This window comes from Cheilinus undulatus, linkage group 1 (genome assembly GCF_018320785.1).
Source record: "Cheilinus undulatus linkage group 1, ASM1832078v1, whole genome shotgun sequence".
Lineage (NCBI taxonomy): Eukaryota > Metazoa > Chordata > Actinopteri > Labriformes > Labridae > Cheilinus > Cheilinus undulatus.
In genome coordinates this window covers 20,316,398-20,337,840 of record NC_054865.1, presented here as the reverse complement: position 1 = coordinate 20,337,840, position 21,443 = coordinate 20,316,398, and the positions used below count along the sequence as shown (strand labels likewise).

Here is a 21,443-nt window from a genome sequence, read left to right as displayed (position 1 = left end):
TGGCATCATCTCAATAAGGGCTCTGAACATGATAGAAGCTTTATTTCCAGGTGGTGTGAGTTCAAACATCATCTTCTCTCAGTCTCTAGCGGGAATTCAGAGCTCTATAATTAGTCAGGTTATTCACACAGATGTCCGTGCTTTCTCTCACATTAAACTTTGTGAGTGGGGCTGGAGGCCAGTGACAGATGAAGGAGTCAGCTGTCCCGCTCTGCTCATGTTCAGTAGATCTATCTCTGCTGTTGTTACACAATGAGGGTAAGAAAAAAAATCACTAACAGTCAAAAAAAAAAAAAAAAAGTCATTTCCTTTCTGGCAAGTTCTTGTGTTTGTGTCGACTTTTCCAATTGGCTGCTCCGAGGAGACTCTTTATTTACTCCACCCTGGTTCTAGTTCCTCAATTTTGACACCTCCCACTCACTGCCACTTCAGCTCCCTCCCACTGACTGATGCAAGTGTTTGTTATATGCTGTGAGCTGAGAGGGAGACTGAAATGTTCACCTACATCCTATATGAAGTCATAACAGCCACCTTAGGATAACATGTAATTTAAACCGTAATCCTGCCTCGATGACCTATACTCCCTGAAGTGCTGCTCAACCTTCAGTTTGATATGACTTGTGTTTATGAGTTGGCATTTCTATAATTTCACATCAGACTTCTACCAGCTGTTTAATGCTTACAGCATGATGACTGGACATGTTGCACCATACTTGATTCAAGTTTTAACTAAACAAGAAGTTATCAAAGTTATGGCAACATAAACAGAAGTCCTAGGCATCCTGTATTGAGTAATTTCTTGTTATTTCCCTAAATCATGAGCAAACTTAGGTTCATTGTCTAAATTGCACAAATGTACAAACTGTATTTCTATCTTGAAATGCTGCAGATGCAGATCATTCAGAAAGTATTCAGACCCCCTTCACTTTCTTTAATTTAGCTACAGTCATGGACCAAAGTATTGGCTCCCCTGGAATTGACATAATTTTACACAAAACTCAAAAAATGGGCCTTGTTGGGTTTTTTCCTTAGTTGGAGGTGTGTTAATTTTAATTTTATCCCCCTCACGCTAAACCTATCGTTACGGTTTAGGTGCCTAACCCTAACCCTTTTCGGGTTTTCCTTAGTTTGTGTTGTGTTAAATTTAAATGTATCCCCTTCTGTAAATTTTATGATTTTTATTCATAAATTTCCATTTGTTGTGAATAATAGTCACTTACCTGGGGCTGGAGAGCTCAGTAGTTTACCCTGCTGAGGTTGGTCTGTGAGATCAATGGTTCAAATCCCAGTCAGTGCAGTCAATATCCAGTTTGGGCCCTTGGGCAAGGTCCTTAACTCCTGGAACACCTGTCTACTTGTCAGATGTACGCCGCTTTGGATAAAAGCGTCTGCTAAATAACATTGTAATCATTGTAACTTACCATGACCTCTGAAAGCAAGTGGAAAATGTACGTCATTCAGCAGATCATTTTGGTTCCGGCTTGGGTAATGTATGTCACTTCCAACCCATGGTCAAGGCCGCCCCATTGTAGAGGTCTTTGTAGAGGTCTTTGTAGAGGCCTGCAGCCACATCCTCTTGGATTACACTGCCTTTCTAAGATTGATTTACTGTTCAATTCAGTATTTTTCTGTGTTTTTTCACATTCTACCATGGGCGAGTACATTAGGACATTAAAATGTTTTGTTTTTTTTTCTGGAAAGGATGTGTTTTTTAATCAAATTCTGTGGTTCTTTTTTGTCCATGGCGTTGTGCTGCCCCTGTGACCCTCTGAACAAATGGTGTCCTTTTGATACAGGTTGAGATGTAATGTTTATATAGTGATGAGAATTATGGTCGGGAGTATGTACATTGAGTTGTATTTCAAAGTTGACTGAATGCTTTATAGCAGGGGTGTCAAACTCTTTTGGGCTCGGGGACGGATGTCCGCCTGAGCATGTTTTTTTTTTAGCAACATGTGTGTATGTATGTATATATGTATGTATAATTGTATGTATGACCATATTTTTTATATATATATATATATATATATATATACATATATATATCAGTGTTGAGTCCAGGACCTGGACTTGAGTCCGACTTGAGTCCTGATTTGGAAGACTCGTGACTCGACTCAACTCGGAGTGGAGCGCTGATGACTCTGACTTTGACTCGGACTTGAGCTTTAACTGCGTCAGGACTCCAGAATGAAGAGGAGGACTCGAGCCTTTTTAATATAAAATATACACCCTACCTGCTGAGTGAAACTTGACTTTAAAGCCCATGTCTGTGCCCCAACAGTCGTTCTTCTGCATGTCCGTCCTCTCTGAATCTCCCCATGAACGGGGCCACCTCCGTGTGTAATTTTGATGCCTTTTAGTGCTGCACCAAGACTAAACATGCAGCCCTGTCCGTTTGACTTCCTGTCAAAGGCTTGATGCCGAAGCACGTTGAGGACGGTTTTTAAGGTGTACACATGACCATGCCGTGAAAATAAAGGCATTTTAATGCTTAAAGAGAGTGCCTTGGAGTTTTCTTCCTGTCAACAACCTTTTGAATCCCTTTTCCAAAGAGCACCTCAAAGAAACTTTTATTGAGTCCTAGCACTCCTTCCTATGGCTTTTTGAAATAATGATTAACTATAGAACATCCGACACTAATTGGGATAAAAAAAAATGTTGTTGTTTGACAGTCCTATAGATAATAAAATAATAATGATTGCTTTATAAGAAAGGAGTGCACAGATAACGTTACAAGAAACTCCTCATTTCATGAGATACCTGTGCCCTAATGAAAGAATTAGCACTCAGTGAAGAGGCCCCTAATCTCAATTATGCTCCTATGTGCTAATAATAAGTCAATTAACCTACAACCTACCACCATCTTCAACAGGCCCAGCCTCTGTATCCATGCTCCCAGTAGGGATAATGCTGGTACTATTAACTCCACAATGTGGAAACAAACAAGAAACAATCAAAATGGAAAAATAATACCAAAATTAAAAACATAGTTAAAATAAAAAGTTAAGATAAAAAATAGGGAGGATGCAGGACGCCTTACCGGGAGACTTCATACCAGTTTAACTATAATTTACATTACAAATTTTAATGGAAAAGAAATGCGCAATGTCTTTGGCTATTAGAATCCATCGTGATGACTTCCTGTACTTTAAGGGGTAGTGAGGCAAACGGCAGGAATAGGATACCCCCCTATGGAGTCTAGACACTGGTGGTGGTGTTGATGAAGGATGCAGGATCAAATAAAGAGTACCTCTGAGAAACCGGACCAGTAAACCAATGAGGTGGCTTGGAAGAGGAGACTGAGGTATGCAGGATGAGATGAGCAGAAGACCTGTGAGGATCTGGATCTAGATGCTGATGAAACGAATGGATGGTGAATGGTGAATGATGAATGGTGGCTGGGGTGGAGGAAGGTTGCAGCATCCACACTGAAACGATAGGCTGACTGAAAGATTCATGCTACTATGGGTACATTTCTTTTGAACTATTATATTGTATTCAGTAAACATTGTCATTAATGTATCCATCCATTTGGGGGTGTCTAGCCATGCGCTCCCTGAAAAGTCAAAGCATGCAGTAGGGAGCATCTTTTGAGCAGAGCCTACTCTGCCAAGTAAAACTGTATATCTCTTTTGCAATAAAATGGTAAAACCTATGACGAGTGTTCCTGATTGAACTAGACATTTTTTAACACACCTCTACAGAAACACCATCAATTAGGCTTTTTCAGTTCCTCTCAATATGCAACAAGCTTTATGCTATAAAGGAGGAGGCTGGGGTGGAGGAGGTTAAGCTTTGCCAGCAGCAGCAGCATAGTGTATCAGCATTAATGCAAGCAGGGATTAGGGAGAGGTGTGCCATATTTAAATACACCGCTGTGCTGAGAGAAAGAGCTGTGATTGGCTGTGGGAGCTGGGAGGCAATGATTGGGATCAGCTGGCCATCAGCTGATCACAGGTGGGCGTATGACTTCTGTGTCCTGCATGAACTAACGTTGAGCTTCATTAAGACTTCCAGCCAAATGCTCTCCAAGAAGTTGCAGAAGTCAGAGATAAGTGTATTATTTTCCTTTCCCATTTTTATATCTAAAGTGTTTTCTAATTTGATATTGTAAAGCCCTCTATATATTTTTGAGATTATTTCAAGTCCAGAGTCTTTAAAAATAAGCTGTTTACGTAATGCCTTACCTGTAGAAACCTAAAAAACAAGCAATTTTTAAACCCATATATCCTCTCTAAAGTTTGAAAGGTGTTTAATGTTCCCTGGTTAAAAAATATTACAGTATGAAGATAGGCCTTGTTTTGCTCATTCACTGTAATTGATAAGTAGTCTGATGGAGGTGAAGAAAAAAAATGACTGTTCTTTAACAAAAGTAGCCTGTTTATGCATGTCTTTGAAATCCAGTCAGGAGAAAATAACAAAATTGCTGCAATAAGATACTTTTATTCATACATTAATGGGTTCTGACCAATTAGACATAATGGCTGAAGTGATTTTTGGTGAAGCTATTACCTCTCTATGATATTCCCATTTTCCTTGAGTTTAAAATTATGCTTCATCCTCATAACAGAGGGCTGATTCTTATAAGCATAATAGTTTAATTTTGTTATGGCTCTCATATTAGTCATCCAGATTGTTCGCCGGAACAGTAAGAGGCAGGTCAGCCAAAATCGTGCCTGTTAAAGGCAGATAATGTCACGACTTCTTGATTTTGAATTGCTTATCATTAAAAAAGGAGAACAAAAGTTTATTCATCCCTCTTATGCAATCCCATTTACAGTCCCTCTACAGCTCAGAGCTCTTTAGCGCCAGCTCTGACCCTCTGTTTTCAGCTCTGCGTGACAGCTTGTGTCCTCCCATTATGCTCACTCCTACAGGAGATTACACTTCCAAAATAAAGTGGATAAACAAAGCTTAAACCACATGAATTATAAACTCTACAAACATCCAACTGTGTGTGTACTCCCCTCTCTTACATTTGGACTGTTATGATCTGAAGAAATTACCTGTGTTTATAAAAAGGGCACCACCCTTGGACTTTTTCCATTTTGTTCATAATGCAACATTGAAACACAAAAGATTTATTTAAAAAATAATCATCTAAAAGGACCTCTATAATTACAGAGTGACAACAAAGCTCGACAATGAGATCTAAATACAGAACAAATATGAAGGACATAATTAATTTTGCATAAGTGTGCAAACCAACACTACTGCAGGCAATGCATTTGACAGCCCATGATAAATGAATGAAGAAAACCAAAATACTTGTTCCATGAAATAACAAGTGATTTAAAAACTGATTCACCTGTATCTGATGTTTTAAAGATGGAAATGCAGAACATCAAAATACACTTGAGGCACATCTTTAATAAAGCTTCAGGAAAGTACCTGAAAGATTTGAGACAATTTCCTTGGCTGAATATATCTTGAACACTGCTCTAAAAAGCTAAATTTATGTGTTAGAAGAGCATATAAACAGACACACACAGCCCTCAGCGTGAGGCCTGGTGGTGTCATGCTGTGAAGAGGCTTCTCTGCAGTCAGTCCTAGAAGGCTTATGAAAGAAGAGGTTGGAATAAATGCTGAAAATGAGGACAAATCATGACAGATAATTGGCTTCAGTCTGCCAGAGAACCACAGGAGATTGTTTTCTAGCAAGACAGCAACCTCAAGCATAATGTCAAAGTTAGATAAGGGTGTCCTGCATCTGAACAAATTATAGTCTTCTTTAAAGCCTACAGTTACATCTAATTGATAATGTGGTCATTTTCACCTCAATCATGTTGAAAAGACAGAGAAGAGAAAATTTAATAAGCCAGCTTTTTCCATACACCTGCAGATGCCCTCAAAAATGTGCCTCTGGCAAATATTAACTGGTGGAAATGAATGCTTTAAGTCTGATTTGGTATAAATATTTTTCATGATAGTTTTCATGTTTATTGGCGTCAAAAAGGTTTAATGTATGCACCACATTCAACAGGGTATGTCATGATACCAGATCTTTAAAGTTCCTGATGGTTTTAAGTCCAAATCAAACTATATGTACAATGAAAATTGCAGTTTTTCCCACGCTTTATTTTGGATGCCAACATTATTTCACTTTGCATCCAGAAACAGTATAACCTTGCAAAGCAGATGGATCTGTCAGAATCTGTGTCTGTCATCAGTCAAATTGATCTTCAAAAGCTCCAATCCACAGCGTTTGTGCTGAGCTGCACACTGTTTAGGATTAATCAGCATCATTTAAGGAGAATGAGACGGTAGCTATGGGTGGGTTTAGTTGTGCTTGAAGCCATTTACAATAGCTGCCTCCAGTGCCATGAAACTCGGATATAGCTCTAGTATAGCGTCAACTTTACCAGAATCGGACCGTGTTTCTGAATGAAAAAGTTAAGAAAAACAACGCTAAAAGCTTTTCATGATGGGAAAGATGCTTTCAACCTTTAGGTGACCTGCTTCAGTATGACTTTGTGAGTTACAGGGGAAAGGGTTTGTTTTGTGAGTGGGTGTATACAATGACTGTTAGCTTGGCAGTGATTAGCTTTAGCGTTTTGTCATTATTGGATATTTCTTGATTAAAAAAGGGTAGAGAGCAACACTGAAAGTTTTCATTACGGAAAAGATGAGTTCACTTTTCTCCTGATCTGCTTCGCATGGGTTTGTAACTGTTACCAGTGGGGTTTGTATCTAATGTCTGCTGTCATGGTAGCTGTTGGCTCGGATGTAGCCATTGGAAAGTGGCAGTTTATCCAACACTGGACCACATTTCTCTTTAAAACAAGAGCATAGAGCCAATACACTGTGAAAAGAATTGGACAAAGCTTGTGTGACATCAGCCGTCTGCTTACAATAAGCTGACTCAAACAGCTCTTGAGGCCAACCTGCAGCAGCTTCCATATTGTCTCAACTGAAATTTACACACTAACTTGACTTCCTGTCAGCTAGCTAGCTAGCATTCCGGTTGACAGAAACATAGCTTCTGTCAATCAAATGAGACGCACCAATCAGTGCGCAGTGAGGTTTTTCCTAAATATATTCGAAACGATTATGATACAAAAATTTCACCCCCCGTACAGTGAGAGGACATGAAGATATTAGCTAATGAGACATGTTTCACTTTTTTGAACCAGGCTGTAAACTGGTTTATTTCTAGTGTAAATAACAGCTTTTTAACTTGTGTTTTGTACGGTGTTTCTGGTGTTTTTGCAGCCAACCTTAAGTGGACACTCACAGTATTGCAATTTTTTGCACTTCCGCATTGGCCTCATTTTTGAGGACCGGAGGTTGCTGTTTGATAGATCCACACTGGAAGCTTGTCTCAGCAGAGATGATGTTTTTGCATGTCTCCCAGCTGGCTTTGGCATCAATTTCAATCACAGAGAAGCTCCACCATTTACAAACTATGGCAGTGGTAGCCTGCCAGCTCAAGAGAAATGCATGCATACAAAGTCATTTTGTCTTGTCCCTCTGATTGGCTCATCATGAATGTGACGGACAGAACATTCCTCCAATCACCTACTGAGAAATTTTGGAAAAGTCCTGCCCTTCCCATTTGTTCTCAATGGGAGCTTTCCCAGATGAATGTGAAATATATCCATGAAATGGATATATGAATCAGTTGATCCAGCACAACAGGCTAGAAACAAAATTGCTTCACAAAAATTACCAGTCTAAATTATTAGCCCCTGATGATAATAGTCATTGGTGTTTCCTTTTTGTTAGTCAACAGCCTGAAGTAATTTGCTGTTGTTTTCATCAAGTCTCGGACACTGGAATACCAGCTCATTCTTCTAGGCCAATCTCTCTAGCTCCTCCAGATTTGATAGTCTTCTAAGATGGACCTTCGTCTTCAGTTCACCCCACAGATTTTCAATGGGATTCAAGTCAGAGCTTTGTGCAGGCCAGTCAATAACGTTCACTTTGGTCTTCTGGAGGTAGTTCTTCAACAGAAACAAGGTTTGTTCATATATCTTTATGATTCCTTCGACCTTTATGGGATTCCCAGTTTCAGACCCACTGAAGCATCCCAACAGCGTAATGCTCTCCACCTGTGGGGACGGAGTTCCTCTGGTTAAACACCTCTCCCTTCCTTCTCCAAACATAAGCATCATCTCTATGGCCAAAGTGCTCTAGTTTGGTCTCACCTTTCTCTAGGTTGTCCTTAGCAGATTTCAGTCTGTTTTGAAGGTGTCTCTTCTGCAGAAGTGGAGTTCTTCTTGGTCCATTCCTGAGCAGGGCTCCAGTGATGGTCTTCTTTGAGACTACAATTCCTGACTTGGCTAAGTCCTTCACTAGTGTCTAGACACATCTCTTACCAGTTTTCTTTTCAGGATCTTTGAAATCTTTCTCCTCCTACCTCTGCCAGGCTTGTTCAGTACTGTGTGGCTCTCACTGGATTTCTTGATTATATTTCTCACTCCAGTTCTTGACATTTGGACATGCTGTGATAACTTTGTATATCCTTCACCTGCTTTGTGAGCATCAACAATTCTTTACCTTAATTCCAAACTGATTTCCTTTGCTTTTTCAGTGGTTGCTCGAAACCTTAATGAAATTTTTATACTGTTTGTAAATGTGAAGATAACCCTCAGTTTTAACTTGATTTTACAAGCTTTAAACATTGAAACAAAGTTTAATGACATCATTTTCAGTAGTGGTTTGTGCTTTGGCTCAAAATAAAGGTCAGTTCTAAAGGAGGCTAATAATTTAGAGCCTGGTAGGTTTTTTTTTTTTTTTTTTTTTTTTTTTGTTTCTGTATGCAAAGTGAAACTAGAAAAGCACTTGAAGAGTGTAGACCTCCGCCATAAGCCCTATACTCCCTATAGTACAAAAAATGCTTTAAGAAATTCCTGAATCCAGACGGTGATCTGGATCACTCCCAAAATCTAATCAGTTCTTCCTTATGCCATTTCAGACATTTCCTGAAAATTTCATCAAAATCCGTCCAAAACTTTTTGAGTTATGTCGCTAACAACCAAACTAACAAACCCTGCCGATCACATAACCTCCTTGGTGGAGGTAATAATGTAAGCATCCAAAACAAAAGTAGGATGTCTGGAAAAGCTGTGTTAAAAAATCCTTGTTCTGTTTAACACCACTTGGGAAATACTTGGGGAAAAACTGTTATTTTCAAAGGTGGGTTAATAATTTTGTCCTCATCCATAAAATTTATCTGTGAAATTTAAACAGGGTGAAAAAGTTTACTTGGATTACGGTCTCAACCTTCTCTTACGTGGTTATCTTAAATAGAGATTTTTTAAACCTTTGGTACTCTCAAAAGTATAGAATAATAAAATAAAAGATTTTTCAAAACCCATGGTATCATAAAGTAACAAAACATAATTCTTTATGACTAACCTTGCATTCAACATTGTTTTTTAAAGAATAAGTCGATGGGTTGTAAAAGCTTAAACATGTATACAAGAAATGGGCAATCTGAATAAATATGTCATGCATCTGGTTTGCTCCACCGTTTTGTTAATTTGATCTCTTCTTGGAGGATTGATATAGCTCCCTTAACCCCCTCCTCTCATCCCCCCATCTGTGCTATCCATTTCAAAATAGAAAATCTGTGCCAAATCTGTTCTCCAAGTCTGGAAAGCTCTCACAGCCCTGGCAAAGAAACAATACTTCATTTGAATCTTCATACCAGTGTCAAAAAAGGAAAAATAGTACGGTTTATTGTCATCTCAGATCACCATGGCCACCTAAAATGTGTCAAAAACAAAAACAGGAGACAGGCCAGTTGCAGTTTTAGTGATTTATTTGTACAATAAGAATTTCACTGTACAAATACCCCAGCTCAGATGTAAAGGCAAGAACATACGAGCATTCATACTGCCTGACCTGATCCCTCAAACCTCACTGTGAGCGCTGACTGATGGAAACAGATATGCCAAAAAAAAACTAAAGAAGCTAAAAAATAAATAAAGCAGACATCTGCTGAACAAATAAACATTTACAGGGCTAAAGAGACCCCTTCCCACAAAGTGCCAAAGCATACTGAAAACACTGAAATTAAAAAAGGCAAAATAAAAAACTAAAAAAACATGTCCAAGTCCGACCGTCTAACCTTAATGACAGTGGAGCGATTATGGCCTCAGTTTAAATAGCATGTAAAAATACTGCTCACAGTAGACAAATACAGAAAAGGCATATGGTGATATCTCTATCGGGCCCATGTGCCTACGCCACTTACACCACAAACACATTTACACACCATCCACAGACAGACAATGTTGTGAGCTCTTACACACAAGACAGAGGACACTTTAATTAAAATAAGAGTGGAATTCCCTCTCCAGCCCGCCCCATGTTAAACAAGACTAGATAACAGTCGAACAGAGGACATGGTCCATTTCAAAGCAATATCCATTTACATTCACTCAAATTTACATTGGTAAATCACCTATGTTACCATGGTAACTGAAAATGTTGTATAAAAATATAACAAAGACTGAGAACTGATGCACTCAACAAAATTATATCTACACAGTCTCAAATGCTGGGTGGGGGCTGAGCGACACGGCCAAGTACAGCTCAAATATCCAATCCATCACTTCTCTTCTGGGGATGCATAAAGCTGCTCGAATATCAAGTCTGAGTGGCAGCGGTCTTCCCTCTCTCACCAACAGTGACACAGTGAAAACCGCGGGTTCCATCAGGACCCCTCGGCAGCCTTGTTACGCCCGGAGGTAGACCGTCGGCATTCTGGATTTTTCGACCCAGCATGGGGCTGCCGACCGGACTGCTCTCCTGAGAGGCCACCTGTTTACGACGCTGAACCCACGGGCTCCCTGAAGGAGTGAGGCTACTGTCCGAGGAGTAGTCTGCCCAGCGGCGGCCAGGCTCCGGGCTCAGCCTGCCCTCGCTGGCTAACGGAGACTTGTGGGAGTGAGGAGATTTGCGCTGAGGGCAGGGACTGGCACGAGGGCTGGACCAGGGACTGTTTCGCGGGGACATACCTGGGCTCAGGTGATTATTCTGGAAGCAGATGCCTGCAGTGGTTGGACTAAGCTTGTTGCAGGACTGAGACTTCCTGGCCAGTCGCGGGGACGTGGGGTTGCTCTCAGTCTCTGAGGAGCTGCAGGCTGAGTCGTCCCCGTGGTACTGCAGCTCTCTCACCCTGCTGTTAAGCGAGCGACTTTTGCGCATCCCTACTTCCTCACGTGGTCGCTCTTTAGGTACCTTCTTCTTGGGTGGCTTGGTACCAATCAGGACTACCTTCAACCCCAGAGAACTGGCTGCTCCGTCCTCGTTCCCCACAGCTTCATTGGCTTTAACAGCAGCTTCCACCTCCTCAAATTCCACAATGGCACACTCTTCAGTGCCAAGCTGGGTGTAACGGCTGCTTAGCCTCTTCAGGTCTGCTGGGAGGTCCTTCCCAGGCTTTAGGACTCTTACAGAAGCTATGGCGCCGTATGTTCCAAATGCTTTCAGCAGCAGCTTCATGAGCTGCTCCTGCTGAGTGGCTCCACCTTCATTGCCTCCGTTTTCTTTAGTGAGAGCAGCCAGCTCTGGCCATCTCTGTAGATCACTCAACAGGAGCATGCGGCTGGGCAGAGACTCACTTGCAAAGACTGGCACTGTTGATTTACGCCGCACCTTACGGCCCTCATCGTTCAGCTCAAGTATCTTGGAGTGTCTCAGAGCGTACGCAGTTGTTCTCCAGTCACGAGTCAAGTGTTTCACCTGCACAGAGACAATGATTGTGTTACAAGGGTGAGATGTTAAGCAATTTAAGAGGGCCATCTAAGAACCATTAGGTTCATCTGAGAGTCAGGAAACTTTGGTTTAAAGCAGTAGTTCTCAACTGGTCTATCCTCAAGGCCCACCACCACCTTCTTAACTGATCCAAGCTTTCAGAAATTTTCAACCAAATTGAAATTTATTTTCTGAAAAACATTACAGTTTGAACCTTAGATGAAACAAAGGAACAGCACAAAACAATCATGTTTAAAAGCATATCATTATAGAAGCCCTGGAAGGACAGGCACACATTCAATTTATCTGTTATCCTAAGAAAACAACATAGACAAGTCAAGATCTCAAGTAAACAACCAAAACTTAAACAGGAAATGAAGTAAAATAAAATATATGGACTGTTACAGGTCGTTTCCATTGAGCAGTCTGGTTCAGTTCAGTATGGCATGGTACGCACTTTTTTGCGAGTCCATTATCAAAAGTTAGAGAGGGTCCCAAAGAAAATGACCGGAATTGTCCCACTTTTTTGGACCCTTCCGTGGGGATGCCAAGCTTACCTATAACACATACAACAGAGGATTGCACTGACGTCACTTTCAGTGCATGACACAACTGCTTAGCCAGGCTGCAGAACATGACTGCCTGCTCTATGAGGAGCTGGTGAAAACGAGAGAAAAACATCCAAATATCCACTCAAATTAGGGAAATCTGGACTCAGAGATCCATACTGAATTAATGTAGGAATTTTATAATCCCGAAATCAGTTGATTCTTCATATTGCAGTGATGCATTTACTTCTTTTTACATTAGGTAACCTGTAAAAAGATCACTTTGTGGTTGTTAAATCTGTCTGTAATACTTCGGACTGTAGCCTATTTTAAATGAGATCAATGCACTCAATTGTTGCAATCAATGTCTCTCACTTAATTGCACCAGTTAAACCTTAAGTTTATTTCAATGTGACAAATTCTCACAGTACAGTAAATTCTAATAGAAATCAAGTTAATTAACAAAGGCTACTTTATTTAATCTGTGATGAATACTGATGGACTTGACAGTTTTTTGACCATTTCCTATATAAAAGCAACCATGTTAATATAGACTAAGGGATAATAAAGCTGTAAAACAATCTGTTATCATAGATGCTACGTCAACTTAGGTAAGTTTTTACAGTCTGGAAAATCTGCTGAAATTTAAGACCTTAATTTACCTATTAGGTAAGAGGAGGGAATAGCGGGTTGAGTTCAGATTATATCAATCACCAACTAAATGTTTATGGTGTCTAAAGTAACAGCCCAGCTTCACATGGTGTCTTTATTAATGTCCTGTTACAACTCAAAACGTTGCTGTACACATATTCCTTTAGCTGAGTATCTATACTGTGAGGTTAACATAGTTAAGATGTGGTTATTTAAAAAAGCACTTTTTAAGTTGAAATAAAGCAGTTTGCTGCTTATTTCCAACTGATTTCTGTTATTCATCCTTTCTTCAACTCAGCAGCTAGAACAGTAGATTCACCCTGCCTGTGACGTCAAACGTATAGCCTCGACAGTCCGCCCAGCAAGTGATGGTACGGGTGTCTGTTGAAACAAACTATTTGGGGGTTTAGCGTAGCAAACTACACTGAATCAAACTGGAACACCTGACAGAACAACAGTTTTAGTCCCCTGCGGCCTTCCATGCATCAGACTTTTTGCCCCTTTTTCCAGGCACACATTCTTAACCTGGAGAAAACATCTGTGTGACCCACTTTTGGATCTGACCCACCAGTTGAGAACTGCTGGTGTAAAGAACTGGCACATTTCTTTCTAAAATAACGTCAAATACACATGCTCAAACACTCTGGTTTGACTGCATTACTCAGTTCATCACTGTATAATTTACTCATGTTAAAAATGAGTCAACTCAGTGTTCTTGGTTGCACATTTGCATCTTTGTTTATGTTTGTAATGAGTGTGTGTGGGGGGATTCAGTTCACTTGAGGCATAAACAGATAAAAAAAAAACAACAAACCAACAAATCTGAACGCATGAGTCCAAAGTGGCACCAGCTGCTGTGAATTAGTATGAGAATATCATTATCCTGCCAACAGCTCGTCGAGTTGACACCAGAAACTGCCAGTCATTGATACTTAATTCTCAGATTATCTGCCTCTACCATCACTAGGAATTAAATGTCCTCACAGCATTTATCAATGACTCCATTTTAAAAGAATCTCTGCTCAGGCTGTCAACACAGTACATGATTTTAAGCCTGACTTGAGGATAGATTTGCCCCCTCTGACGATCAGAGGGGCATGTCCCAAATCAAGGTTTGTTGTAAATGATAATTTGTCCAAATAATCTTCAAGTGTGGATAGAATCATAACCATCAAACCTGTTTGATGGTTATGATTCTAGGTATGACTGCCTAAAATGGAATATCCCCAACAGCCAATGAGAGTGAGCAGATGAGCGTGTCGCCAATCAGCTCAACGGCTTACAAACATAAAACTGTACTTTATCCTAGCCAGGATTTTACCCTATTGGTTCCTTGCAGATGACGTCACACAGTAGCGGAGAATTGCCCTTTGGGGGCAAGAAGGGATTTCTACATTGCGAAATGCTACCAAAAAGGCCATGTTTGAGCTGTTTATGACTATGTCAAGTGTTCAAAGTGCAAAAATAAAAACATTCTTGATTCTTAAGCTACTTTTGGGACACAAACGTAGCTTAAGAGTATTCAGGCTAAAAGTTTAAAAAAAAAAAAAAAAAAAAAAAAACTAGAAAAAAAAAAAACAAACTAGAAATGGCAGCACCCTAAGCCTGGACAAGCGATGTCACAATGCTCATGCAACGTCTGTATCCACAAAATGATCCAGTTTGGTTCAGTACAGTCTCTTTTTATGGTTTAGCTCATTGAACCGTATTTCCTCAGCTGATGTCCGTCTTACATTTGGCTCAGCTCAGTAGAGCTGGTTATTTGGCTCCCAAGCAGCTCCTTATTTGGTACCAATGTAGCTTTTGAAAATGTGGATAAAACAACGACAAAGGATGGTGGAAAGGAAACCAGCACTCAAATAGGAGCTAACTAGTGGCTCACATTACAGAGCTGTTAAGTAGAACAGGTTTATTCTGTTGATAGTACATTTAAATTGTAAAGCATTTTTGTGGCAGCGCAGATGGTCGAGTGGTTTAAAGCGTACCCATGTACGCGGGCGGCCCGGGTTCGAGTCCGGCCTGTGGCCCTTTGCCGCATGTCTCTCCCCACTGTCTTCCCTGTTTCTGAGTCTATCCACTGTCCTTACTCTATCAAATAAAGGCATGAAAAGGCCCAAAAATAAATCTTTAAAAAAAGCATTTTTGTAACAAGGTTATCACACAAGACTGCAAAACAAATCTACCTACAGTTACAAATAAAGCAACCTGAACCTGAACCTAAAGATTCTGCAAGATCTGTTGTGTGGGGAATCGTCCCTGTGAAATCTTTACTTTAGACAGCAAGGATGTGGTCTCACACATGGTGGGGTCATCTATGGAGATGAGTATCAAAATCTGGTACCGTCATGGTACCGGTACAAACACATCTAATACCTACTGGACTGAATCACAACACTGATACTGGTTCTCCATTTCGATAACCTACCAACTGAAAGGCAAGAAATATATTGTGGAATTTATGTGGTTTATGTACACTCTCTTTACTTCAACTGAGCATGAATGTCTTAATTGTTTTGCTGTCTGGAGTGATCTCTCTGATCTGCTTGCATTTTCCTTCCAAGAAAATAATCACATTGAGACATTTACTTTGCTTTTAATGCAATGCAATTTTATGAATTTTGCTTGAGCCTCTTATTTTAAGAAGTTACATGGGTTTCCTTAACTTATCCCATGTTCTACTGGCATCTTTTCAAGGTCTTGCACCAAATAATTTATGATACCCAGACACCTTTTATTCTCCCACCAACCTTCAACACACATTTTTTCTATCAAAAGTATTGATTAAGGTGCCGTTTAGGCAGTTACATGTATCGATTTAGCTCCAGTACCAGAAGAAACCCAAAACTTACCCAACACTAGTCATCTAATGTGAAAAATTATTTGAAACTGGTCGCCCACGTTTGTAAAATCTTTTCAGATTTGAAAATCATCTCATGTGTGGCCAGCCTTACAGAGCATACCATCTACCATTGCAGCAGTATGCAACTATTTCATACTGTGCTTTCCTTTCAGTGATGTTACCTTTTTGAAAGAAGTGAGCAGCTTGACGCTGACAAAGCCCAGTTTGTTGCGTCTGACGTGTTTGAGCAGGAAGGCGTCGTGCTCCAGGTTCTCATCGGACAGATAGTACTCGATCTGAGCGACCAGCTTCTGGATAAGCTCTTGATCCGGGGGCTGCCAGCTCTCCTCCTCCAGCTCCCCTCCACTGGTCCCGGCTCCACTGTGTGGGAAGAAAACATTCATCAGAGTCAGCAGAGACTCTTTTCTAGTACAACACTGGAACAGCAGAATTCTTCATATCCTAACTGCCAATACTACAACTGTTACACATTCTCTTTGATTAACACAATAAGACGGAGGATTACAAGTTGTTGGAAGGACCAGATTGTTATCTTGCCTTTTCCTTCTGTAACTGTCCTCACTGCCAATGACAGGCTGAGGCTCACACAGTGCCAGACCAACAGTGATCTACTAACCCTGAACCTGCCAAGACCTCTCCATCTGAAGGGTGCAGAGTCACAGGCTCTCCCTCCCACATATAATATGGTGACACACTAAATCACCTTCATATAATCTGAAAAAACAGGTGCCCACATTTTACAGTCAAAGATTTCAGGCACAGTTTGATCCCTGTCAGACACCTGGCAGGAGCTGTGGAGCTGCACGGACAGGTAGTCTGAAGATTAGAGCGAGAGTCTGAATGAAATTTTGTGGATGACTCATCACCTCCTCCCTCCCTTGCGTGCGCGCACACACACACACACACCCACACACACACACACAGTCAACAGCTTTCCAGCACGCTGACCGCAGAGCTGGCACGAGCTCACAGCTTCCACAAGACTTCCAGATAAAGGCAGCCAGGAGAGGAGCTTTTAGGAGAAACACCGTCAAACACATAAAACAGGCACGCACCGGAGAATACAAAAATGTGAATGAAAAACAAAAACATGCAGGAATGTGACGGGACTATTTTTAAAATAGGCTGGGAGGAAGTTCAATTCTAAGTCACTCCTAAAGCCTTCATGGGGAGTTTTCATCTCAAAAACAAACGAGACGACTAGTACCTCAACTGATGATTTCTATACTGTGATGAATGTTTCCTCTGTGGGGTGTCAAGTGAGGTGGTAACTGCACACTGCAGAGACTTTGTTAAACATTTTCCACAATCAATATGTAATGCAAATGATATTTTTGACTGGCAAAGGAAGGAGGGGCTTTAAATGATCACCTTGAGCCCTATATACGTGGGTTCATTCACCACTCTCCCTGTATCTGACTCAACTCACCGCTTTATCAATAAAAGCATAAGAAGCCTAAAAATTTTTCTTAATAGAAAGCAGAACAAGATTTTTTTTCTCACTGAAACATTTTTACAGAAAAAAAAAAGTTAGAAAAAGATGTTAGCTTTGTCTTGTGCTGGGCAATTAATCAAATTCTAATGACAACAATTTTGGCTTCTCACAATATAAAAACAATACAACACGATTATACAGTTTCTTGGCCCCATGCCATGCTACCTTCATTTTGTCATGTGGTAAATGTTTTAGTGTTTATTGTTGTGCTTTGGCCATTTATTATTTTTCATTTGTTGTTCAAAGAAAACTCCAGCATACTGTCCAACTTGCAAAAAAGGGGGTTTGTATTTGACCTTCAGGCAAACAGCAGACTGTTTACCTGAAGGTCAATCATTGTCATCACTGTGTTCTGGACATCCTACCCACTGACAGACCTGTTCTAAGAAATAGATGCACAAACCAATTCTTCCACTGTTTATTGCTACCATAAAGGGCTGAATGATCGGGGAAACATTGCAATTTACTACACGATTATTTCTTAAGTTCCTCATCTTATGCATTTCTCAACAAGCAAGCAATAAATCATTATATATTATAAAGATTAGATTAAACTCAGGCTATACAGTTTTGTAAAAATATCTATTATTCTGATTCTTTTCCAATTTAATATGAATTGTAAGCACGGAAGGGAATTATGTTTTTTATGGCTCATTTTCAATCAAAAACAAAAAAGTAAAAGTAGGAATTTTTGCAAATTTTTCCAGAAAAAAAACAACAACTTAATGCTTGCATGATTCTAAAATTATAAATTTCCATTAATTGCCCAGCCCAAATACAATAAATATTATACACTTCATTCATTTTTAGTCACTCGTTTCCTTTTTGTTTATGTTTTTAAAGTTTTAAGAGTGATCAAGGTTAAGAAATGCACGTGATGCAGACATTGCAAAACTAATAAGTTATCAAGTTTAATTATTGTGATCCATATCAATCAAATTAATTGAGATTGTAACTTTTGCCATAGAAAAGACAGAATGTGGTAGAGAGATGCAGGAAAGGAGCCACAGGCCAGACCTGCACCTGGGACCTCCACCGGCGCACATGGTGCAAAACCTAACCACTAGGCCATCTAAGTGCCACATGCACCAGTAGACTTGACACTAAACTTGAAGATATGAGTTTGCTGCTTCAAGAGGACAACTGACAATGCATTGATGCTTTGGTTAATGGCATCGGATATCTACCCTGGTTCAACAGATGTCAGTTACCAATGTTTAACTTCATGTAGACATCTGGTATATCTAGCTGCTGAATAAAATAAGAAGAGACCAGTTAGACAAACTCTGATTTGATTTTTTTTTTTTGGTCTACCATGAGGGAAAATGTTGACATCAGGGGTGTTGTCAGGGGTGTTTGATATTTGGGGCTTAGCCCAACCATAGGAGGGTTTAGGGGTATGCTTCCCCTCAAGGTTTTTCTTCATCAGGCAGATATGTGCCCTATTTTTAAGCAGTCTTTAATAAAGATTTTGATTTGAAACACCAAAACTATACATCATTTGGTCAAAAATGATGCATCCATTCCATCTTAAAAAAACATTCTTTACAGCCAACATCATTTATTTCAGATGCAATTGTTCTCAAAGTGTGCCCATCGTTTTAAAGCCTCACTACACTGTAATGAAGATGAATAATTTTAACTTTTTCAACCTAAAAGGGCAATCTTTAAACTATTTCATACTGCAATGGAAGCTCTTACAAGCAAAATATATAAAGTTTGATTTTATTCAGGTTGCCTTTAAAAATGATATTTTAATGTCTATTTGTGTACTTGAAATGATTTAATTTGGCATTTAGTGATCTTAAAACTAAACAGAAAAATACTTTTCACCAGCCTAAAAGATTCTGGCCTTTCAAAAAAAAAAACATCTGGGGCTTAAGCCCTGGATAAAAACCCCCTTGCTGTGCCACTGGTTGACATAGTGGAAGCCTTATGCCAAAAGAAATGATGGAACAACAGTGTGTGCCTTAGTTTTCACAATCCCTGCATCGCTACTTATTACTTAAAGTCTGTGAAGAAATGTTTCAGCAGTACTAAGTGAAATAGCAAGTTTTCTTCACTTAATCCAACCAAACCCTCACACTGCTGTCTGGTGATCTTACCCTTTGTTCTTTGCTACTGAAGAGTCACAGAGCATTTGGGTGCACGTTTTGCAGACTCGTGTCATGCTAAAGAAACAATAAGGCGTGACCTACAAACTAATGCTTGATTTGGACAGAACGATTTATTTTCCCCTCTGGTCTTTCTGACTCACTCTTTACGCACGTACTCTGAGAAGGCAACTTATAGGCCAGAGGATAAAAATAGCAGTGCATGACGCAGGGGAATTAGATTAAAGTGAAGGTGCCATCCTTCCTCTATCTGGCCCTCCACCTCCCTCCAGGTCTTTCAGGTGTCTGCTTTAACAGCACGGATGCTGCCCACAGGTGGTTTAACACTCTTCTGCTGCCAGGAGATAATAATAACCCTTAAGTATTATTTTTCTGAGAGGATTTACACCCACTATTGTGGTTAGCTTTGTCCTCATGGCACATTGTCATGCTGTTGACTGGCTTTTGTTGACACTGAGAGGCTACACATGTATGGCTTTATTTAGACAGTATCTCTTTACTCAGCCGGCATTCTTTCAGTCGAGCCAAATAACTCAACAGTGCCCACACTGCTCACGAAATGACAGCCCACCAAGTGCTGTTACCCGCCAAAGCTGGATTAAATAAGAAGCTAATATCAGTCAGAAAGGTTTCAATGAGTTGGCATGGAGAGCAACACGTTTCATTCAATCTCAAACTTTTACTCAGCAGTCTTTCTCGCATGATTTGGGATACGGAACAGACTGATTGGACCAAATTGACTTTTAGAATATGATCAAAGTCTATCAACACACAATTAGTCCATTTTTAGTGGGCTATAATTTTGTACAATTGAGCTCACTACTCTTGTTGACAAATAGCTTCATCAGCCATTAAGAAAATCAACTTAAAGGAGCCAAAAGTCAAACCTTGATTTGTCATGTCTTCCGATTTCATCCTCGCTACAGCTGCCTCCGATGAAGTCAATATTATTGGAGGACACTTCCTCGGGCTCCTCGTCCTCTGCCGCTTGAATGGCCACTGTTATCGTCACCGTTCCCATCTCCTGCGTGAGCTGATCCACGGTGATTACCTCGTCGATGCCCGGCTCCGCTGACAGATCAGGGATCCCCACGGACCCGCTCATGTTCCCCGGATACGTCAGGGCTCTTCCTCCGTCCGCTCGCTTCTCTTCCTCGGTTGTAGCAGCAGCGCCTCTCTGGAAGCTTTGCGTGTTGCTCGACTCGAAAGCACAGACAGGATACGGGGTGCGTAAACCTGCTCGATGCTTCTTAGGACACCAGTGATGGCGGAGAAGGACCAAAGGGGCTCCAAAGACGCGCTCCACGGCTCGCCAGAGACCCCCGATCCAAATCCGACCCGAATGAGGGCCCTGAGGAGCAGCGGGGGTTTTAGCAGCCAGCGAGACGCAGCCTGGACCAGGAGAGACCGACGGGCTGGAGCCTCCTCGGGCTTCTAATGCTGCTGCTGCTGCTACGGCTGCTACTTCCTCATATGTAAGAGGCTTTCTGCTTTTGAAACGAGCTCTGGGATTGGACCGCGGCGGCGTCTCTTCGCACTCATTCCCAACCCACGAGCAAAAGCTGACACAAAGCCAGGAGGGAGGCAGGAGGAAGGAGAGACAGCGCATGAAGGCGTTCACCAAAGCGTGCATGTTTGTCTTTTTCACTCACACTTGTATATATTATTTTACCACTCACAGTTATGGTCATTTTTATGTAAAGACACAGTTGTGTCGTTTAAGTGTCTTTAAGTAGGAGAGCTATTTCACGTGTTCCTCTCTAATTGGCAAATTGCCGTGCCAAGGACGACCCCTTCTCTAACGCCTCTAATTGGATAATATGCTTTCAGCGTCGGATTGCACGAACAGGGCAGGTGGTTCAAGTGCCTGAAAGAAATAGGTGTGAGGCTAGTACGAGTTTTTCAAGGAAAAAAAAAATCTAGTCTTGTTTCACAGTCAGGTGTACAAACCCCAGGTCGATCTGGCATTATTAACAGTTATAAAGCTATTCAGGAACTTTGCTAAATTAATTTAGAAATTTAGAATGACACCTATATATGCAAGTTCACAGCAATGTTTTGTTCGAGAT

At 40.7% G+C, this 21,443-nt stretch overlaps 1 protein-coding gene across 1 annotated transcript; it reads right to left on the bottom strand.

Moving 5' to 3' along the window:
- Positions 1-9,755: 9,755 nt before the first annotated feature.
- On the bottom strand, positions 9,756-21,172 carry larp6a (La ribonucleoprotein 6, translational regulator a). Its single transcript, XM_041792490.1, has 3 exons — positions 20,262-21,172; positions 15,927-16,125; positions 9,756-11,694 (listed from the first exon to the last, which is right to left on the bottom strand). Exons 1-3 carry the CDS (start codon positions 21,005-21,007, stop codon positions 10,597-10,599), a joined length of 2,043 nt encoding a protein of 680 aa, XP_041648424.1. The 5' UTR covers positions 21,008-21,172; the 3' UTR covers positions 9,756-10,596.
- Between the last annotated feature and the right edge of the window lie 271 nt (positions 21,173-21,443).